General features: G+C 41.5%; 1 protein-coding gene across 1 annotated transcript in view; it reads left to right on the top strand.

Moving 5' to 3' along the window:
* Adamts16 (ADAM metallopeptidase with thrombospondin type 1 motif 16) overlaps nt 1-23,337 on the top strand; it is a 100,270-nt gene that overhangs the window by 5,095 nt on the left and 71,838 nt on the right. Inside the window, exon 3 of the mRNA XM_051182715.1 lies at nt 1,081-1,409. Within this exon, the coding sequence (XP_051038672.1) occupies nt 1,081-1,409 (329 nt within the window). The remainder of the gene's footprint in view (nt 1-1,080; nt 1,410-23,337) is intronic.

Here is a 23,337-nt window from a genome sequence, read left to right as displayed (position 1 = left end):
GCTAATCTCAAACTAAAATATTTTTTTAACCTTGGCCTTGACAAAGCTACCTTGGCCACAGGTCTCAGCTGATAGCATGGCTGAGCAGCCAGCTGTGACCCTGATCTAGAATCCCAGCCCTTGGCTCCTACCCTCCTGGAAATAGCCTGCACAGATTGTGGACACAAAAATAGATACTGTAAATGGTGGTAAAGTCTTGGTTATCATCTTTAAAAGTAAAAGATGATTTCCTGGAATGGCAGAAGATGCTTCAATGTACATAGGATCATGGTGGAGTTCAGAAACAAAACCCCTGTCTCTGCTTTCTGCTGAGAGTGGTGACTCTGGGTGCAGTTCTAGATGGCTCTGTGATCTTAGCTATGTAGGTCTGTGAGTATCTTAGGGAATTCCTTTTACCTTTATGAATTAGTTTAGCTGAATCTTCTTTGAACCAAGACACCAATAAGTATAGTGATAAGACCTGACCCAGAGACATGCTACTGATGGTGTCTTAAGAACCCAGGTGGACGAAAGGGAAACCAGGGCAGCAGGAAGCTCTATGGTGGTTCGGTATCTCACATTCAGTAGATGATGAGTATCTCTGTGTGGTAATCTGTGAGTCCAAGGGTGTGCCTCTAGTCTGCATTTCCTCAATGATTGATTTCAGAATTAAATGAATAACAAGAATATCTATCCTGTTTTTTTCTTTTAGTTATGGTACCAGAAGCCAAAATTTCTTGTCAGTTCAGTAGAGGTTTTGATGCAAGATAGAAAGTGTACGAAGAAAGGAATGCTTCATAACTATTATAAAACAGAAGACCATCTTGCCATTTCCATTCAGTAAGAAATGGGGGGGGGGATTCCAACATCCAGCCAGTCTCAAGTTCACAGGGAGAGGTGAAAACAATCTTCATGTAAATCTCTGCTGCCGTGACACTTTATTACTGATACATAAAAGGGGGAACAAATGCCACCTCAAACAATAGCTGCTCCTTCGCGATTATATTTCACTACTGACAAAATGGCTATCACATGTAGTCAATCCGAGGTTCATCTCAGAACTCCAGGGTTACTCAGCCTCTTCTCCTTTCTCAATTTCAGAGTATGACCTGGTGTCTGCCTATGAAGTGGACCACAAGGGAGATTATGTATCCCATGACATCATGCACCACCAGCGGCGGCGACGGCGGAGAGCCGTGGCCCAGGCAGGAGATGCCCTGCACCTGCGCCTGAAGGGTCCCAGGCATGACCTCTATCTAGACTTGAAAGCTGCCAGCAACTTAGTGGCTCCTGGATTCATGGTGCAAACTCTGGGGAAGGGAGGCACCACATCTGTGCAGATGTTTCCACCAGAGGAGTTGTGCTTTTATCAAGGCTCCTTAAGGTCCCAGGGGAATTCTTCAGTGGCCCTTTCTACCTGCCAAGGTTTGGTGAGTAATGACGGTATTAGCTGTCCACAGCGAGTGAGGCACCTAGAGGGGAGGAGGAAGAGGCAAAATCAGGTTCCCTGAGAACATTTTCACTACCTCTAATCCCCAGGAGACATTTTTTGTGATCTGTGGCATCAGGTGGAAATTGCCAAGTAACTCTTTAAAATAGTCTGTGCTCTTTTCTTGGGCCAATAGAATGGAGTCTACAGCCATTCTCATATATATATATGTATATGTATACACATATACATATACATATACATATACATATACATATACATATACATATACATATACATATACATATACATATACATATACACACATGTGTATATGTATATGTATATGTATAAATTATATTATATATAATATATATATTAATTAGCACATCTGTTTGAAAGAAACACATAAGAAAATTGTGGCCATGTCTGAATACATTAATGATTTGCTGCTACTGCCATTGTTGTTATTTTCGTGTGTGAGACCACAATGGAAAATGTAGACGGTTCTCACTGTAAGTCCCAGTCACAGTGTTAATGAGTTGGTTGTCTTGGCTACTTGATGGGATGTCTGAGCCCAGTAGAATGGTGTGTGTGCCATCTTGACAATGCCTGTGTACTTACAAATCAGGGTATTCGCCTATGCAGGGGCCATGGTGGTTTTGTCAGACTTCATGAGTCTATCTAGGTGTTTCCTAATCTCTGAGTATCTAAGCAGACATTGCTCCCAGCTCCAGGGAGATCAGAATAAAGAGCGTGTGGATCAACTGGGATTTTGTGTCTTTAGTTGTTTGTCTTGTTGCTAAGATGAGATGGCCCCCACACACAAAAATGACTTAAGGAAAAGATGGTTTATTTTTTTTTTTCTGTTTTCAGTTCAGTTCAACATGGCCAGGAGGCCACAGTGGTAGGAGTTTGAGGCAGCTGGTGAGATTAACACCTACAGTCAGGAAGATGAGGGTGATGTCTCCCTGTGCTCAGCTTGCTTTCCCCTTTGTGTACAGTCTAGGCCCATGGAATTGTGCCCGTCTCAGTTAACCTAATCAAAATGGTCTGCCACAGGTGTCACCAGAGGTTTGTTTCCATGGCAACTCAATCCTGTCAAGTTGACAGTGAATATTAACCATCACTGCCAGTATCCCTTAGGCTCACACAGGTAGAGAACTGGATGACTTTCTTTTACTTTGCTTATGATATCCCTATATTTTAAAAAAAAAAAGGCAAAAATAATTTTAGGGATGGATGAGCAATGTGCAATTTAGGGAATTGAAAATACATAGAGGCAAAATGTTTCTAAGTCTTGAGGAGGTTAAATATTTCACAGAAAATATCTGGGCATCAACTGTACCTCTAGAAAAGACTTCTACTCTGTCTTATACTGAAATTTCTCTTTGGAAAAGGATATTTCAGTCCCTGTGTCTCATAAGAAATCTGTGTATGTGTGTAAAAGCAGTAGATGCCAAACGGATATTCACAGCCAGTTCCTTATAGCACATGCAAAAATAAAATGTTTTAAAATGCTTTTAACACATTAGTATTTTTCCTTTAGTGAAATCTGATATAAGCTGATCTCATTCTTCTTCTATTTGTAAGAAATTTGGGTTAAAGAGTAGACAAAGCAGTGGCCCAAGCTAGGGTAGAGGTTACTCAGCATTCTAGTTAAGCATGAAGACACATGGGTGATTTATTCTACATTACCAAGAAAAATAAATACTCAGCAATTAAAGACCCAAACTTCTTGGGTAACACACACACACACACACACACACACACACACACACAATTCAAGGTATCCCTAGCTTTCTTCCCAAAAGACTCAAGACAGAAAAAAGAATGTATCCATTGAGATTGGGGAAGGTACTTCCTGTCAGCTTGGGGATGAAGGTGTCCTGATGACCCAGCAGTTCCCAGCAGCAGAGCCATCCCTAGTAGCTTAGTTATTCCCTGTAATCTGTCCATGAGTCTAGATAGCTGGCGGTAGTTTTTTTTTTTTTTTTTTTTTTTTTTTTTTTTTTTTGTTTTTTGTTTTTTTAATTCTCTTTTAACTTGATAGGAATTAACAGCAAAACTTGTAAACATGCATTGTTGGAAGATAGAAAAGTGATAAAGGGTAGATCAGAAGGCTTCTTCTAGGCTATAATCAATGGAAGTTAATATTAGGACTATGAGAGTATGATTTACCCTTGACCTTTCAAATGCAGAGTGCAACTTTTCTTTCTCTCCTAGCAAAAGGATTAGAGGTGTTAATGTAATATAGGACAGATCAAAGGTATTTTAAACAAAATCACACATATCCTCTATCTTTAGATATACAAGCATTCAGCTGGTCCCTAACAAGCTGTGTGCTGGCTGATTCTATGTCAGCTTTAAAGAAGCCAGAGTTATCTGAAAGGAGGGAACCTCAGTTGAGAAAATGCTTTCATAAGATCCAGCTGTAGACAAGCCTGAAAGGCATTTTCTTAAATCCCAGACCATTGTGGGTAGTGCCATTCTTGAGCAGGTGGTCCTGGGTTCTATAAGAAAGCAGGAAGAACAATCCATGAACAGCAAGCCAATAAGCAGCAGCAATGCTGAAGTGTAAAGTGAAGAAACCCTTTCCTCCCCAACTTTCTTTCCATCGTGATGTTTCGTAGCAAGGATGGAAAGCCTAATTAAGACAAGCTGTTATGTCTGTCCTGCATTCCTTAATGCGATTACCCTATCTTTCAAATCTGCGCACATTGAATGACAGCTCCTTTCATGTCCCTTGTCAATATTGACCCTCATATTCAATTGAAGTCAATGGTAGATATCTGCTCTCAGCTGAATTCTCTAGGTTTATATTTGCTGGTTATATTGAAGATACAACCAGGGCCTCCCTGCTGCCAGGCGAATTCTGTTCCCTGTGAAATATCCAACACTTGAGCTAAGATTTGCACAGGTTTTCTCCCATTGGCCCCACTGACTCTACTCTGTAATGGGAGGCAGGAAGCCAGAGAAGCTTTTGCCCTCTTCTTGACATGAAGCCAGAGCTCGCTGACGTGCATCCATGGTAATGATGAGATTTTTCTCCCCGCACTGACAGTCAGCAAGGAGAGGGGAACTGTAAGTTCAGCTTGGCCTCTTGGCTAGCTGTGTTGGGATTTTGTGAGGTAAGAGGGAGGAGAAGCTGTTGTTAACTGGATGATGAGGTCAGGCTTTATACTTCTTTGTGCAAACATAGATTGTCTCTGTGGTTTTATGTTGGCATGTCAGGTTCTACAGGGGAAATCTTGAGCTTGAGACAGTTGAAGACCTTTACATGGGCAGTCTGATTTCTGCACATATCCAATCTTGTAGAGACAGCTCTAAATTGTCCTCAAGTGGTATCTGGAGGTCTTTTCTGGTAAGGCAGCTTAAGCATTTTGTTATTTAAAGGATTTGTATCTAGTGTGCACAGGCCATAGCCATCGATTTCATTATTACCCATTGACTGAGTTCAGTGAATATGCTAGAGGCAATAACTTGTCTAACAGGAAATATTGTGTGTAGCCCCTGCTTAACCCACAGGATGAAAATATTACTATTCATTCAAAAACGTATAGCCTAAGGATGTAGTATGTTTACCATCCAGCTAGAGAGAATGTTGTATGGCTGTAAGAAAATACAATTTTCAAACATGTATGTGCAGAGCACTGCCCTCCCTGCCTCCTTCCTCAAATTTTGATCTTGGAAGTCCTCTAGAGAATGAGGGTGGCAGTGAAAGTTAGTTGATGGTTATGTCCTGTTGGTAATAAATAAATATTCCCCAGAAAAAAATTTAAAAGCAAAAACAAACAGTTCTTTGGAAGTTACAGTCAGATCATTGGGTTCTGTCCTGGTTAGTTTTTGTTCTCTTCTTGGCAGTAGTGGAGTCACCAGAGATAGGAAAACTATTAGAAGAATAAATAAATCATCTCCATTGGGTTGGCTTGTGGCCATGTCTGTGAGAGACTGATTTGATTGGTGATTAATGTTAGAGGGCCCAGCCCCCTGTGGGTGGCACCATCCCTAAGCAGGTAGGCCTGGGCTGAGTAGGAGAGAGCTGAACATGAACAACAGAGCAAGTCAGTAAGTAGCATTCCTCCACAATTTCTGTTTGCATTCCTTCTTGAGTTTCTGCCTTGATTTCCCTTAGAGGTAAGCTGCAACCTGAAGCTAACATGTGAAGTAAACCTTTCCCGCCAAGTTGATTTTAGGCAGTGTTTTATCATAGCAACATAAAAGCAATCTGGAACAGTTTTAATAATGAGTGGCCCTCAACATGGTAACTCTGCAGTTTGCTCACTCTGCATCCCAGAAGATACTTGCTGTCTGAGACAAGGGGATAGGTCAGAAAACTAGAAGTGTGGGCTGGCTGGAGGAGAACCAGAAGGAAGGTGCCTCAGCCCATCTTGGTAGGAATGGGGAATGTCCGAAAGTTAAGTCCAAGCTCCTGTCACATGTAGACTTGAGTTGTTATGACCAAAAATAGAGTCACAGCGAGCAGTAACAGGGGGCAGACAGCCAACACTGGTAAACTATTGCACCTGCTACCACTACCAAGGAGAGCTGAGGGACTGATTTTTACACATTAAACTTAAGAATATTACACTGGATAAGATCTCTAACTGATGAAATTATTTCTAAGTGTGTTGTTACTGCCCCCGAATAGTTTGATTAGAAATGCATATTGCTAAATAAACATACTTTCCAACAAAAGATGAATCTGTTATACTGTGTTCTCTATCAAATGGTCATCACGTCTGCTGTCACCACCTACCATAAATGTGCTAAGGTGCAGCTCTCAGTGTGTGTCTTCAGACACTTTGACAGCATAAGAAACAAATTTAAGGACAAAAGGATGGGCATGAGCCCTGTTGTCTCTTTTCAGATAAGGGAATGTTTAGTGACTAGATTTCTTGGGCTAGAGGTAATGATGGAAATGCAGTAAGTATAATATTAGCTTAGAGAATGCGTGTGTCCACACAGCCTACTCAGAGGTAAATACTACCTGTTCTTTGGTTAAAATTCTTTATTGACAATGCATGCAGCTTGTCAATATGTGCAATGTAGTGTGCTTTAGTGTAATCAGAATTGTGCAGCTAACACCACAACTCTAACCTGACACAGACACATCAACCCCGGAAAATAACTTTATACCATCTGACCCTTTCCCTGGTCCCCTGCTCCTGGCTTCTGTCTGTGTCTGTGTGAAGCTGCCCTGTGGTGTCCAGAAAACACCATTTCATTGTAGTGATTCATGACCTCTCACAGTTTTCCATCTCCTTCTTCATGGTGTTCCCCAGGAGCTGGGGGAATGAGCCTGATATGGATATCCCTCTTAGGGAGAGCACTTTGCAATCTCTCGTTCTCTGCTCAATGACCAGATGTGAGACTCTGTCTTGATTGTCACCTACTGAAAAACACCCTTCTTTGATGAGATACACAATATATGGGCATAATAATAAGACATTAGGAGGAGTTGGTTAGCTACTATGTAAACTTTAGCACAGTAAAAGCCTCAGGTTCTCTTCTAAGGCCTGTGTCCTTCCTAGCTACAAATTGTTGACCGTGTTAGAGAAGCCAGGCTCTTTAGTCTGGCCTATGAATTCTTTAAGACTATTGTGTTCTTGTCTTTGTGTCTTCAAATTGTTATTTACTAACTAAAATCATTTTTCTTACAATGAATTACAATTATTATTAATTATAAATAGAAACATTAGGTCTTGGAGGTAGTACAGTGGCTAAATTTGTGTGGCAAACACCTGGCCATCCCTCAATTCAACCTGAGAACCACCACTAATGAAAGGGGGGGGAGATGGAGAGGGACATGGAGAGAGGGGAAATGATAGATAGAGAGGAGGGACATTATTTTGGGATACACCTAAAGATAAAATTAGTTTTACAATCCATCCCATTTTATTTCTTTCTATGATGGATGCTAAGCACTCTGAATCCTCCTCTGAAGTCTATAGAGTGTAGAGTGATTGACTGGCCACTAGGTGTTTTCATAAAGCCATTTTAGAAACCCTGTCAGTCAATACTCCCAAATGAGTTTGTTCAGAAATCTGTCTTGTTGCTCATGATAAGAATATATTTCCTTAAGGTATCCCAAGCTAGTTCTGTACTTGGGTTTTCCTTTTATCTAAAAAGTAAATGCAATTTCTTAATGATATTTGGCATAATATTTGCATGAACTTTAGTTTCCCTGACTTAAGGCATTAACTTTCTTTTGGCTTTGCCATTGTGGTATAGGTATCATTTGGCTTTGCCATTGTGGCGTAGGTATCATTTCTCCAAAAATCAAATTATCCTCTCACTTTCAAAAATAAATAAGAACACATGCATGTCACAATGATCCTTCCTATTTAAGAGTCCCCTCATATGGTTGAAGAGTTGCTTGGGGAACTGGCTTAAATTGTGCTAGGTTGTATTTCCATCCACAAACTCCAGGAATTCCCTGGAAACTCCAATCATTGAGAGATTTCTCTAAAGCAGCCAATAAATCCTAGAAAATGCTGAAGTCCTGCCAGACTTTCAACTGATGGAAAAATACTCCTGGGCCAGGAAAATGAGAAAGCAGGAGTAGAAAGGAAGGAGTCAGCAACGAGGAGACAACAGAGATGATACAAGTCTTAAAGCGTGGTCTGGCAATGGCATCTGCAGATTCTAACTCTACCTTGGGAGGTGGGGCCTGTGCTCAAAGTAGATTATGATGAGGAAGTTTGTCAGACAGCTGTGAGAAAATAATAAGAGATTTCAGAAGCCTCTAGTTGTTACAATGGTTAAAAAAAAAGCTTGATTTTTAATTTTTTTTCAGATTATACTTTAATTACAACATTTCTCTCCCTTCTTTTTCCTTCCTCCAAACTCTCTCATATAACTGTCTTTGCTCTCCTTCAAATTCATGGCCTGTTTTCTCATTAGTTGTTATTGTATGCATATATGTATATACATATATAATCAGGAATATAACCTGTTCAGTTCACATAATGCTACTTGTCTCTATGTTTTCAGGACTGACCATTTCATACTGGAAAAACAACTAGTGTGCTCTTCCTGAGGGAAGACTGCCTCTCCCTCTCCAACATTTCTTTAGTTGCCAATAGTTCACTGTGTAGAACTAAGGACTTACGGGCTGTTCCCATCAACTTTGACGTGCCGAGTGGTGTCACCCTTGTTCATATCACATGCCTTGGGCAGGCATGTCAATGAGACTTTATGAGTATATCTTCAGATGTTACCAGGAATTACAGAAAACTCCCTGAACCTTTGACTGTCATAAGCTTTCTGATCCTTCTTCTGCAATGTTCCCTAAGACTTAAATGCAAAAGTGTGTGTAGATGGAGCCACTGGGACTGGGTACCACAGCTCTGCATTTTTGATTGGTTGTGGTTTTTTGTTGTAACGAAGTTTCTTTGTTCTGGCTGGTCCCATGGCCCTTGAGCTCCAAATAAACACATAGAGGCTATATTAGTTACACTATTGTTGGCCAATGGCTAGGGCTTCTTATTGGCTAGCTCTGCCTATTAACCTATATCTATCAACCTAAGTATTTTCATGTGGCCTTATCTTATCTGAGACGGGTCCAGACATCTAACTTCTAGGCAGCTCACATAGCAACTGTCCTGGAAGAGCCCACTCTGCCTACCTCTTGCCCTTTCCCAGCCCCAACTATCTTCCTGCCTCATTGCCCACGACATTTTATTCATCAGCCAATAAGAGAAACATATGTACAGAAGGACAACCCCCATCATTCTGTAGTGTTATCCACCTGTTAAAAAGAGAAGTTTTCTTTATGATTGGTGAAAGCTACATTTATCTGCCATTATATGAACAAATACTTATAGATTGTGGTTAAAATATGCTGGTTTAGTAATTTAGTGGTTGTAGATTATCCTCTAATAACTGTGACTTCACTAGCATGGAGTAGCTAGCAGGGTTTCCAGTAGCAGGCACAGTTTCCTTCTTGTTGTAAGGATCCTAAGTCCAATTAGAGATCTGTTGGTTGCTACCAAGATATGTGTGCTACTACTTCACCCTTAAATTTTGAATTGGAATAAAAGTAGCATCACTGGAAGTAGATCAAAATCATGTTTCATGAGATAACCTTTTGTGTTTGAACAGAATATGCATTTTCCTGGGGGCTCGACATAAGATGCAAATAAGAGTTAGGTAATTAGATAAATTTAACCTCAAAGTTATGTTCTATTATTCTTACCTCATTTTTTGAGGTTATAAAACTGAGAGGTGAAGCAGTCATGTGCTTTTTCCAGCACTCCAAAACAGTGTGGAGTTTATACAGTCTAGGGTAAGGCTACCAACATCGTGTGCATGAGTGCATGTGTGTATGTGAGCACGTGCGTGCACACAAGGTTCTGTCCATTGAAATGCTCTGTGTGATATTGTATTGTTGTTAAAATACAAACACCTGAAAGCCCTTAGATAGTAGACTTTGTGTAGAGACCTTGATGGTAAAACAACTGGAGCCTTTGTCTGCAGCATTCACCAAGCAGCAGGCTGGGAGGATGGAGTGACAGGCCTCCCTCAAGGTCAACCTGTGAAGGTTCTAATTTCCTTTTGTTATGAAGCAGTGCTGATCCTCACTCCACCAGGGAAGCACCATGTGCTTTCTTACTGTAGTCATCCTTATAGCAACAATTTCTATCATGATGGTGAAGTTCCAGTGGGCATGTGGAGTCCCAGTGTATCCAGAAGATCCTCCATGACCAAGATCTCTCTGAACCCAACAAATGACCCCATGAGATGGAAGGAGTATGGTAACTGTGATGGGAGACTGTGAGGGATGGTTAGTTTGCAGGGCTATTTCCCAAACACACTGTGAAGGAGCAGATGTGTGAGCAAATCCCAGTCCAAAGCAGAGTCAAAAGAAAAGAAGCACTTCAGAGCCTGAGCTGTGGGCTCGTGGCAGAGGAGGTGATTGTTTGTTCACAGGATCTTATATTCTTAAGCATCACTAGTGTTGTGAATGTTTCCCTAGCCTACTCACCAAACATTGCTGGTAACGTACACAAGGCATCCTCACTACATCCCTTACTCTACCTACAGCTTCACACACTTCATGTCCCCCTTTTTTGATTTCTATTTATAATCATGAATTGTGTCCACTAAGGACAGTCCATTAAGGTGACAGAAACTACATAAAATGTAGGGAAAATCAATACAATACACTAAGAAGGCGTAAGAGAACTGAGTTTCAAATACTTTAAAGTCACCGGGGACCAGCAGGAAGCAGCGAACCAAGGGAACCAAGGCAGTATTTTGCATCATTAAAATTCAGAAACTGGCCTCAAACCTCTGAATATAAGAAGCTGGCTAGCTGTTGCTAGAATTATGAGGCAGCAATGTACGTTAGGACCTTTGGGATAACTGCAATCCAGAGTCATCTCTAGTTACCAGAGCAAACTTCCACTGCCAGATGGAGGTGAGACCAGGTGAAATAGGAAGCAATCAGGAAGTCCATAGGAGACACACAGGAAGTGAGAATGAAGACTGGAAATACACAGGGTCACAGAGCAAAAACCTGGAATTCTGCCTTCCCGAATCCAGACTCCCTGGTCTCCTCGTGTGGCACTGGCAGAAGTGATTAAGGAGGGGCAAAGCACAGTGGGATTTGAGGAGTAAGCTATCAGCACAAGAAAGAAAATGTAAAAGGGAGAGACTGTGGGCAAGCTCTTCAGTGTGATGATGGTGAGGACATAAGGGATGACTGAATTTTCTTCTGTCACATTTTATATTTTAATTGTGTAAAGCAGGCAATAAAGCCTTACATAAAAGATCGTCAAATGAAGGAATTGTTCTTAACACAGAGCCAAGAATTCTGTTGCTTGACAGAAATAATAGACAGAGCCTCAGGTTCATGGGGCCGAAGAAGACCCCACAAGCTACACACTCTACTTCTATACAAGGGAAGGGAAAGCCTGTCTCAGGGAGTAGGTTTTGCTAGGCAGGGTGAGCATGTTTGTAGGTGGGATGGAACTATTGGACCTGACCTACACAGGTGTTTCCAGTCAGGCTGTGGTTGCCCGGTCTTACTGGTTACAGAGTGTGTTCTTTGTGTGAAATGAAAAGCAGTGTAATTTTTTTCCCAAGAGGCTTTCGGGCTGTATCTAATGACACATACAGGGATGAACTGCAGCTCGGGGGACTTGTACATACAAGTGTATGTGTGTGTTTTCCATCTGTGAGTTTGGCAGACCTAAATCATTTTTGAAGGAGCAGCTGGGGAATCATTATCTTTGACCTAAGGCCAGAATCTGAATCAAAGTGAGTTTATGCATCAGCAGAGGACTGTTCTTCCTCCTGTGAACAATTGTCAGGCACCCACTCCTCAAGAGTGAAACTGCCCTTCCTGCTTGTGAGCAATTGTCAGGCACCCACACCTGGAGTAAACTCTAAACCACCAGCCACTGTTTTATTAGGTATCATTAATTTACCACATTTTATTACAATCTGGAATAATATCCCTTGGCACTTACTGCTGTCATGTTTTGTTGGTGGTTGGAGTTTATGAGTTTTTTTTTTTTTTTAATTTTTAGGAAACTCATTTCTCTAAAATTTTTTATAGAATAATATCAAGAGTGTTTTAACATACACTAGATCAAATAAATCCAAATTTAAGTCATTAGCAAAATTGGTGATAATTTTGTATTTTTTTTCTTTGAGAACTATAGAAAATTAAATGAAACATAGCTGGTTTAAAAGTCATCACTCTGTTTTTTATTGTGAACCTAGCCTTTAAAAGCTGTGCCATCTCTCTAGCTCAGGAGGCAGAGGCAGGCGGCTCTCTGTGAGCTCAAGACCAGCACAATCTACAGAATAAGTTTCAGAATAGCCAGAGACACACAGAGAAACCCTGCCTCAAAAATATATTTCTCAATAAATAATAAGTAGACCCTGATCCATACGGCCCCTCACCCTCAGGTGACACAATTAAGATGTTAACATCATAAGGACTGAGTGTGAACCCTCCTTTTAGAGCACAGACAACCAAGAACCATGGCCCTACCTGCGAAACTTGATAGATCACTTAAGTCAGAGATGAGACTGGGGGATTTAATTAAGAAGCTGGATAAAAGTGCAATATGAAATGAAAGCAGGGTAGAAAAGAGCATCCTGTGTGGGGATGATACTAGCCCGGCTCCTTTCCACAGAGCTTCAGTCTGCATTATTGGTGGTTAGTGTGGATCTCAGGTGAGTGCATGACAGCTGAGTGAGGCTAGTCACAGTCCCTACCACAGGACACCATGCAGAGGGATTGTGTGATAGTGCGCTCCTCAGCCTCTTCCTGCCTATTAGTGAAGGATATAGCACAGACAAGGCGATGAAAATCATCACACTTTGTGATTCGAATATGGCTGATGCTAGCCTTTAGTGAAGCCCCATGATGGAATGTAAAAAGAATTCCAAAATATTTTATTTTCACCAGAAACACTATAGAATTATAGTGATCAATTAGAAGTATAAATGTCAGCCCTTTGGCCAGGCCTTCTCCAATGTAAGGCATCATTTACACATTTTTAGGACTGCTGTATACGCCTGTGCTTTTGAAAAAAAAGGCTATATATCCTCAACACCTGGGAGATCACTTTGTGTGTAACAAGGAGTCATAAATGAATAAAATGCCTAGAACAGCTAACATCTGATTCTGTATTCCCAGTGCAGCAGCCAAAGGAGCTATAACCCTTGTTTTATTTGCAGAGATTATGTAACCAAAGCCTGGGGAGTTTTGGCTATTCTCTCTGAAGGTCATCACTAGGCAATAAAATAAAGAGTGATGGATTGTGGAATAATAAGCCAAAAGAGAAGCTTGCATGTTTTATAGCCCAGTTCTATTTGTAGTTGAAATGTACACATGTGGAAAATAACTAGTAAATGCTCAATTATAAAGGGCAGTGCACATGTCATGTGCAGGGTCGCAGTAATTTTTCCTGAAGGCCAGTGCTAGAATTTAACATTTTCTGTGCCCATCCCCAATACTGTCTTCATCTCTAATGTTGCTGGGATCCATTACAAGGCTGTAACCTGCATCCAAAGTGGTTTGGATCTAATGTCAATAATGGCTTCCCACCTCTACTCCAACAGTCTGATATGCTAATTAGGAAAGACCTCCTGTGGTTACTCATTTAATAAAATTCAGCCTTCAGATTTCCCATGGTTGATTGAAGTTTCCCCGCTCTCCAAACAAGTAGAAATGGACACCAGTAGCTTGTCATGTCTCCTCCTCTTGGAAGAAACACAAATACCTCTTGGTTCCTGAAAGTTTTAGGATTAAAAATGCATTTGTTTTCTAAACAATTTCAACTCTACTGTTTGGAAAAAATAGCAACACTGATACAGGACTCAATAGAGTTACATTTTCCAAAGAATTTGAGTCTAAAATACTGACTGGAATTATGTAAAAGTTGTCATTTACTTAAATTGGGGAAATTATTACTAATATTGACTGAAAACTGTAGAAAGTGAAAGGTAGACAGTTGCAAAGTGCCTTGCAAAGCATCTGACTGAGTCCTATCAGCAGTGACCAAACTAGAAAATTCAGCCTACACCTCACCGGTGAATCTACAAGCCCTGTGTGCCCTGTGCTATAGCATGCATTTGGAAATCACAGGGTCTGAGACAACTTAGACACTTTTGTTTTTAAGTGTGAGAAAGTCACTAGTCTTCCAGACTGTAATTTAAATGTTGAAAGGTCTTAAAGGCATGCACAATTACAGTATTGCAATATTACGGTTAAAATTACAATATCATGTGTCAGCTTTTCTAAATGTATCTTACACCATTTGTGAAGTGATAATACTATAAATGGCAGCAATACTATAGTATGGATTCTATCCCAAATCCATTTCCAACCATGAGGGAAGTGTGATAGCTTCATTTTAACAGCATATCCCATCCGTTTGTATAGTTTGCAATTTAAACCTCTTATTTGGCAATTATTCACAGATTACATTTCAATTTCATGCCACTAACTGCAAAGTGGATTGGTTTTGGAGATTTCTAAGAAGTCTTTTCTCTTTGATCTTGGTTTCAGTGCCAACCCCCAACCACTTCTGCTCTCTCTAGTTTCATCTTTCCATCCACACGTGAAAGGTGTAAACATATCATGCTCTGCCATGGGTTCCAGTGGCCATGACTTCTCTGTGATAGATACAGTGCACACATGGGTGAGGTTGTGGAGCTGGAGGTGTAATTGGTACTTTATTCCTGGGTGAGGACATGTGGCTAAAGGGTCAGTTAATGACAATGCTGCCACTGTCAGGAAACTGAGACCAGGAACTGCTGCTCTTCAACTGGTTTTCTCCTCTCTACTTTTAATCCAGTCTGGAGAGCCACCAGGACGTGTCTTCCCTCCTCATGAAATTCTCTTTGGAAGCACCTTACAGACACACTCAGTGGTTTGCCTAGTAGTTGATTAGAACTTGAGTCAAGCTGGCAATGAATATTAAGTAGCACACCGTTTTAAATAAAGGGAATGAAGCATGTGACCTGCCAAAAGCTGACATCTAACAAGAAGAGCCCAAATTCCAGCCTCATGCCACAGGACTCTGGAATGTAAAGAATTTTCCACCCAGCACATGTTTGGCCTCTCAAGGACATTTTCCATCAATATCTCTGGAGTCTTGATGACTAGCTGAGTAACAAAGGATCCTATTAACTAAAGAATTTAAATATATACACCCCATGTCATAATCATTGTGTTGTGCATACGGGGTACAGTTTGGAAATACTACACAACCTAGTTCAGTAAATCATTTCCTTGAAATAGTTTGGAAGGCATCTGTGGCAATCACAGCTCTAGCAATCATACTCCTGACACGGCATTAATTAGGTTATTTAGTTGTGGATGAGAAGGGAAGAAGAAGAGAGGAGGAAAGAAGCAGATAAAGTAGTGCAATGCACTACATCAAAAAGCAAAGCAGAAACCCAGACGTTTAAACCACATCCACATTCATTCCCTTACTTCAGGGGGTTCACAGCTGTCTCGGCCTGTGCACAGCTGTTGACCTAGCAGTAACTCTTCCAACTCTTCCAGTGTGACTATGCCAACAACAGACATTGAAAAAGTGCCATGGTAAAGCACACCCATATGTTCCAACCTACATATCCACACACCATACACACCTCACAATTCATATACACATTCTTGCTCTGTGTGTGTGTGCATGCACACACACACACATACACACCTCACACTCACCCATGCCATGCCCACCAACACTTACTCTCACACACTCATATGTAATGGCTTCACAAGGCTGTCCTTTCAGGGACATCATTGTGGAGAATGACTCTGGAGTGACCTGTGAAGGAAAGACCTTGCTATCTGAGAGCTCTCCTGAGAACACCACGGTTGATGTCTGGGAAAGAACTTGACTCTCCTCTATGGACCATTTACTGTTTTAAGGTCTTACGTATGTATCTCTTCTTTGAAATTCCACCTACCATTCCCAGAGGTTCTGTATCTGTGTCCCAACTAATAACTTGGAAAGAGTCTGTGGAATTCTTTGAACCAAAAATGTATGAAGAGCTAGAAAGTCTGTAGGGGCTGGATAGAACCATGGTAGTTATCTTTTGAATTTTCTGTGGGTCCTAACTCTCCAGATGACTACCAAAGCTACCAGATAGTCACTGAGTGAGATGGTTATGAGAAAGATAACATAGATGACCCTCAGCTGTGTTTAAGGTGTCTATGGTTGGGACAATAAAGTAGCTATACCATAAGAAAATATATAAAAATCAGATACAGTACTGGTGTATGAAGCATTCTGGCCAACCTACTTCTATTATCTCCAACAAGATTGACTTTCTGGCCCTGAGATGGCAAGAAGAAAACATTGCTATGTCTTTGTGGTTCTCTTGAATCTTTATTGCCAAACCATCCTCTCCTCACTGGAAGTAAAGGCTCCCAAAGACAGCGCCATGGTGGCTTGGAGAGATAGCAGTGACTGACTGCTGCAGTCAACTTAGTTAGACTGGGCAGTTTTTTTGTTGTTTGCTGGGTGTTTGTTTGCTAACTTTAGTTCCCACCCTTTCTTTTGCTTGTCTTGTTTTTCACATTTGTTCTTCTAGGATCAATGGGTCAGTCCAGGCATTTTGACAGCAAATAAACATCCTTCAGATGATAATATTCCAGGGCTAATTGGGTTTCTGTGGTATCATTGCTTCAAGGAGAAAAGGAAGATACTGTTTGAATACTAAATTCTTGACAGCAGCATATTAGGGAGATATTCTTTAAAAGTCCATTTTTGTATGCATTGCTACATCTACAAAGACCTTCTTGAGTATCAGTGGCCACATCAAGTTGATAAAGATTAGGCAATTTGAGTTTAAAAGTCTGAAAATACCATCTGTCCTAACATTTATAATTCTCCTGGGATGCTGACGTGACCAAGAACATATGTAGGCAAATGCATAACTGAGTCTGGAATTTATGAATGGTGCAATTTGGTCTCCTTAGTAACAGATGTTTAAAGCAACTGCTTAGGTTTCTGCATGTGTAACAGAAGCAAGGTTAGACAGCACTGGTAGAGATGATCACCTCCAGGCTAAGAGCAAATGGCCATTGAGTTCTTACAGTGAAGGTATGAGGCAGTGGTCAGCTTGCATTTTGAAATTTCTCAACAACTTTTGCATCAGGAAGCTTGGGTGTCTAAAGCTCACTTGTTTGAAAATAGGTTAGGAAATGTCATTATATTAAACTCTGTATAAAATCAGATTGTACTTGGCAGATAACTTAGAAAACCACGCTCTTTCCTTCATCAATAGCATCTGCCCTCAGCTATGGAAAACACAGACAACAGAGCACAGGGCATGTACGTAGGCAAGCTATATGCCTTTGTGAATTTCAGGGAACATTCATGCTTTTGTAGCACAGCCCCTACCTGCTGATTCAGATCATTCAGAGAAAGGAACACATCTTAGATTCCTTCAATAAAAGGGTTTGGGATGTGGGTGGACAAGGAGGGGTGGCACATTCATAAGTAACACTCTTCACCTCATACCTTCTTCAGTAATGTTCAGCTCCATTGTTGTCTCTACATCAAGGAATTCAGGGACCTTCTCACCACCTTTCCCGGGCCGCATGGGAAGTCAGATGCTTTCAGATACCAGCTGCCTTCTAGAGGGATGGTGCTCAAAAGCATATCAGACTGACCCTTCTGTCCTGTCCAGGGTTAAGGGAAGCTACTTGAGCACACTTCTTGCTTGCTCCTGGGGCTGACTATGTCCCCACCCCTGCTGGCTTTTGCAACTGTCCTTTTGAAGACAGTGCGGCCCTCCATCATCATTTAGATATCTGTATGTTGCTGGCTAGCTTATGTGCCTCCCAAGATGCTTTGCATGATGACATCATCTTAGCTCTACTGAACTCCCAAGAAGCAACTGACATAAAGGTCAGCATAGGATCCCAGAGGTGCATGATCCCCAGTTTCTCAGTCACACTCCCAGGGCCTACTGTTTATTTTCTAAATTTTTGCTTGACTTATAGTTGATATAACAAGACCTTACCACCTCAAGAGCATAATTTACTAACATTTCAGTATTTTACATCATCATCCAATACCTTCTGTATAATCTGGTTTTAAAGGTTTATGTCTGTGTGCATGTGTGTCTGCTGTGTGATTGTGTGCAGGTACCCAAAGAGGTCAGAAGAGAGGGCCACCTCCCCTGGAGCTGGAGTTATAGGTTGTTGTGCAGCTGACATGAGGGCTAGGACCTGAACCTAGGTCCCCTGCAAGCGCAGCAGGTACTTTGAACTATTGGTCCATATCTCTGGTCTCCAAAATCTGATTGTAGCCATTGCTGTTGCCCCAGAAAGAGCACATTCACCTTGGCACTCATTCCTGGTTCCCACTCAAGCATGTCAATCATGCAACCTGATTCCCACCTCTCCTGCCTGCTTTAGGTATCCCACCAGCTGTGGACTGTTGCTCTGATTCCCCTCTCTCAGCATAATGTGTCTGGACTCCTCCATGTTGTGTCTCATCTTCTCCATTCATTTCATTACTAAGGGGCATCTACTCTGTGAGTGTGTCTAGAGTGTCTCTTCACTTGCCAGTGAATAGGCATGCAGATTCTTCCTGCTTCTATTTCTTCCTAACAATAGCTGCCAATCACCACTGTGCATCTGTTCCCCGGGTTCTTGGTGATAACATGGGACAGAAGGAATTACATTATAGGTAATAAATGAAAGAGCACAGCACAGTCCATCCATAGATACCATCCATAGATACACAACACACCCATCCAGGGGCTCAGTTGTAGATGACGTACATAGCATGACTTTGGAGAAAGGAAACACTGCATCAGGGACTATGTTGACAGAGGAAAAGCAGCTGACTCATGAGCTAAGTGTCAGCTACATGACTCCATCACAGATTTCCCCAGCCTCTCCTTAAGAAGAGGGACAGGAGCCCAGCAGTCACGCAGGGGTGGTGCAGTGTATGGGGGAAACAGGCATGAATTCAGAACCATCCTGCAAGGCCAAGTGTCTATAACCTCAGGACACAGCTTCTACTAGAAAACATGTGTGCTGTTCTGGCTTTTTCCAGAGTCCCCTTACCACTGAGGCCAACTCCTGCCAGAAGGTACCTAGCAATGAGTGTCCTCCTCTGTGACTTGCCACACTGCCCTTGAGATTCTGGTCATTTCCTCAATTCACTGAGTCCCACACAAGCTATGTTTACCTCCTTTGCAGGTTCTAAGCAGTTCTTCCTTCTCCAAAAGTCTGTCCCGTGATCTTTCATAGTAACTTCAATTTTTCCTTCCACCTTTGAAGTACGCATATTGAACATGCATGGTGACAAAGTAAAATGGCTACAGATTTATCCTGTTTCCAAAAATAGAAAGCAAGTCTTTCAACATCAACATACGCTCTGCTCTGTTACACATGGATGACACACAAAGACACATGTACAGCTCAAGCCCTAGAGAAAAGCATACTAAGTACTGGAGTCATATCCAATGGAAGCCACTGCTGGCTAGGGAGCTACAGTATGGACACATGCCTGTGTGTGTTCTTGTAACTGACCCACTGAAGAGTGTGGTGCACAGATATACCCATGAACTTTGATTAAAAGGACTGAGTTTCCTCCACTCTATGGACCTGAACCAATGTCTAAGTATCAGACAATTCTGGAAAGATAAATTCCAACAGTGACATATTTCCTAGATAACATTTGATAATAGCAATAATGTCCAGTGCTTTAAGTAGACAATCATTTGCTTGACCATTTCTGTCTGTTTCTGTTAGTACACACAGTTTTGAACCAACCCAGAGCTGTCTTATTAAGTAAACAGTATAGGATTACATGTTCTAAATATTTTAACTGGGACAATATTATTAAAATGCGACATTGTGTGGTTGTGAAGATTCTTCTTGGCCTGAGTGTATACCTCAGTTGCAAAACACCTACCATGCATAAGGTTCTGAGTTCAATCCTCAATACAACTGAAACAGAACTGTTCCTTATATACATCATATGCTCTCCATTACAGATAAGTGCCATAAGAAACCTGTCAATAAGTAGCTGTGCTCTGAAATTGTCCAGCAGAGCTTTATATCATGCATGATAGGAATATGTGCTGTTTGATATGGTGGCTACATCTGAGGACTGACAGACTAAAGTTGAAGTTTCCTTTTGTTAAAGTTGATCCTGATGCCTACTGTATATATTGAGCAACCCAGAACTAAGTTTTATTTTTTTTAAATTTTCATTAAATTAAATTTATATAGCTGCATATAGTGATACATTGCCATGTCTATGTAACAGTACAGATAGAAGGTTTTGTGTAATGGACTAATAGCTTGCAGCAGGTTGATCCAAGAGAGATCATAAAATTGACAGGGGTAGAATGCAGGTAATTGTGTATTTAGTCTCTCATGGTGAGACCTGCCACAGAAATTCTTGGCCATATCTTATTATGGTATTATCTCTCTTGTCTCTTTTTCAGAGTTTTGCTCACTAATTTTCCATGATGATGCTCATTTTAGCATAAAAGCCAAATCTTGAGGTGTTGGACATCTTCTGTTCCTTACATCGAATTTTACTATTTTCCTGATTCATTTATTCTAATGAATAAATTAGAAATTCTAATTTATTTTACATCAACACCTTCATGGGTTTTGGTGGTCATTCATAGTGTTTTTAAAAACTCTTTGTTCGTTTTTGTTTTTTGAGACAGGGTCTCTCTGTATTGTTTTGAAGCTGGAACTAGCTCTGTAGACCAGGATGGCCTCAAACTTACAGAGATCCACCTGCCTCTGCCTCCTAACTTCTGGGATTAAAGGCACGCACCACCAAAGTCTGGCTTGTGTTTTTAAAAACTGAATTGTTTGTAACCCAAAGTGGTCATTTTTGGATATATACATTTAATCAATGCTGAATGGACTCATGAGTGTGTGTGTGTGTGTGTGTGTGTGTGTGTGTGTAACAAGAATAATTATATAAGAAGATGCCATGAATTTAGAAGAATAGAAGAAAAGTCAGAAAGGAGGGATTGGTTGGGAGGGAGATAGGAGTGATGTAGATGCAGGTGCTCATATGTAAAATAAGAATTTTAAAAGTGTTCCCTGATCTTACTAAAAGAGCATTCAAACAGAGTATGCACATTTCACCCTGACCGTGTGCAAAGTTGTCCTTTCCTGTATATCCTCAGCCTCTCCTTGAGCTTTTTGACCCACTGACAAATAACACCATGTTGCTTGTTGAGCCTCTTTCCTGGGCTTTGCATCATCAGGGCCTGGCTTGGACTCTGATGGTGGATAACAGCACATCAGCTCAGCAAAGAACAGTCATACTCTTGTTTCTCCTGCTGAACTGGTGTGAGACAATGATCCACATCTACAAAGTTTAATTCTCTGACTTTAAGGGACTGGTGTCAGAGAGGGAGAGCTGCCTTAATGTCCCATTCTCCTTGTACTTACTCACTCCAAGGCTACCACCAAGCTCACATTGCTTTTACTTCTAAGACAATTATGTTTCCAGGGAGTCACGTATGGCCCTAACCCTTCTGTTGCTAGAAGTTGTCACCCATAATAGGTTGGAAAGAGGGTGTTTAATGGGGGCAATGGCTCCTGTTTTCACAGAATGCCCTATGATGCAGCAAGTCAGGTTGTGTAGCCTTGGTCTTTACTGACTCTGCTCCAGAGGGGCCTTGAACCCTGAGCAGAAGGGTCATGTTGTGTAGCCTTGGTCTCTTAGTCTCTGGCATCCTTTGCTACTTCTCTCTGATGACAGAGCCATCTATTGACTGTGCTTTACAGTCAGTGGCTTTGTTCTCAGCAGGGAAACTGGCTCATTCCCCAGGCAGATTCAGTCTCACACATGATGTCTAAACATTTGCCATTTGTATTCCATATGTATGACTTCCATCTGAACCTTCTTGTCGGAAGCTGTCTTTGCCAGGCCGCAGTCAGAGCCAGCCAACCAGCCCATGGCTTGTACCTGAGGCAGGGTAGTGTGGATGAAAGAAAGGCAGAGACACAGGATGGCTGTCAGGAGGGACATTCAATCCATACTGAATGCCCGTGGTTTATTCTTTCGCCATCATAAGTATTCAACCAACAGTAGGGATAAAATGGCGGAAGACTTCTATTATCGTGTATGTATAAGGGGCAAAGAGACTTACTTCCCTTAATCCTCCAGGTATTTGGGAACCACACTTGCCATCTGGCCTTCAGGGCTGACAGTAAACACACCTGGGCCCCAAGTCTGTTGTTTTAGTTAAGAGACATCCACTACCAAGGCCAAAACATCCTGTAGCCAAGCTATAGACTTAAGGACATTTTTTTTTTAAAACTCTCTGACCTTTAGTAAAAATGAAATGGACTTCTTTTCATGTGTCCTGACACCATTTTACAAGTAAATTAATGATTTTATAAGGCTGTAAACAAGCTGCCATGATTTCCTGGTGTATAAACTGAAATTAAGGGCACATAACTAACTTGGAGACATAGGACATGAGTTAGCTAAGTGGTAGATGTGAAAACTTTGGTGGCCTCATGATGTTTCAGCCCTGAGTGGACCAAGAACTCTCACTACATGGCTCTGTCTCCTGAATTCAGTCATTTCCTGCCTGCGCTGCTTGGTTTTTGTCAGCTTGACACAAAGTGGAGTCACCTGGGAAGAGGGGACCTCAAATGGGATGGCGCCTCTGTTAGTAGGCAAGTTTGGGGTCATTTTCTTGACTAATGGTAGATGTGGGATGACCCAGGCAGTGCCATGCTGGGCAGATGGTACTGGATTGTGTGAGAAAGCCAGCTACACAGGCCATGGTGAACAAAGCAATAAGCGAGATTCCTCCATGGTCTCTGCCTCAATTCTTGACTCTAAGCTCATGCATTTAGTTCCTGCCCTGACTTTCCCGGATTGTGGTCTATAATTAGTGAGTCAAGGTAAAACTCTTCCTGCCTAAGTCACTATGGTCATGGTGTCTACAGAGAAGCACACTAGGATATTGCCCGTCCCTGTTGAGAAGACTCCCTCCAGAAGACCATTGGCGATTTATATTCTAGACCTAGGAAGAGCTTGCGTTTGCGTGTATCATGAAGAATATCCAAGGAATGTTTGGTGTGAAAAGAGAAAAAAATGTACATGGTACACAACTATATGCATGAACCAAGAAGTTTTTTGAGAGCACTGACTGGGAATGTGCTTTAACACAGTGGGGAGGGGGAAGGGGTGGAGCTTGTTCTTCAATGTAGCCATCCTCTAGATTGGTATTCAGCCACCCCGATCTTCATCAGAGGCCCATGCTATGTTGGTTTTTGATACTGAACGTGGATGAACTCCAGAGCTCCAGGCTCATTTCTAAGCTAACAGCCTCCTCCAATATCTGGGTGTGGCCATCCACTCTCACCTCCACAGCACCAGGGACAGGTGGCTTTTCCTTCCATGACTTTTGAATGTATATGGATTATTTCAGCC

This window comes from Phodopus roborovskii, unplaced genomic scaffold, assembly GCF_943737965.1.
Source record: "Phodopus roborovskii unplaced genomic scaffold, PHOROB, whole genome shotgun sequence".
In the NCBI taxonomy this organism is placed as follows: Eukaryota; Metazoa; Chordata; class Mammalia; order Rodentia; family Cricetidae; genus Phodopus; species Phodopus roborovskii.
This window is presented reverse-complemented; position numbering and strand designations above follow the sequence as displayed.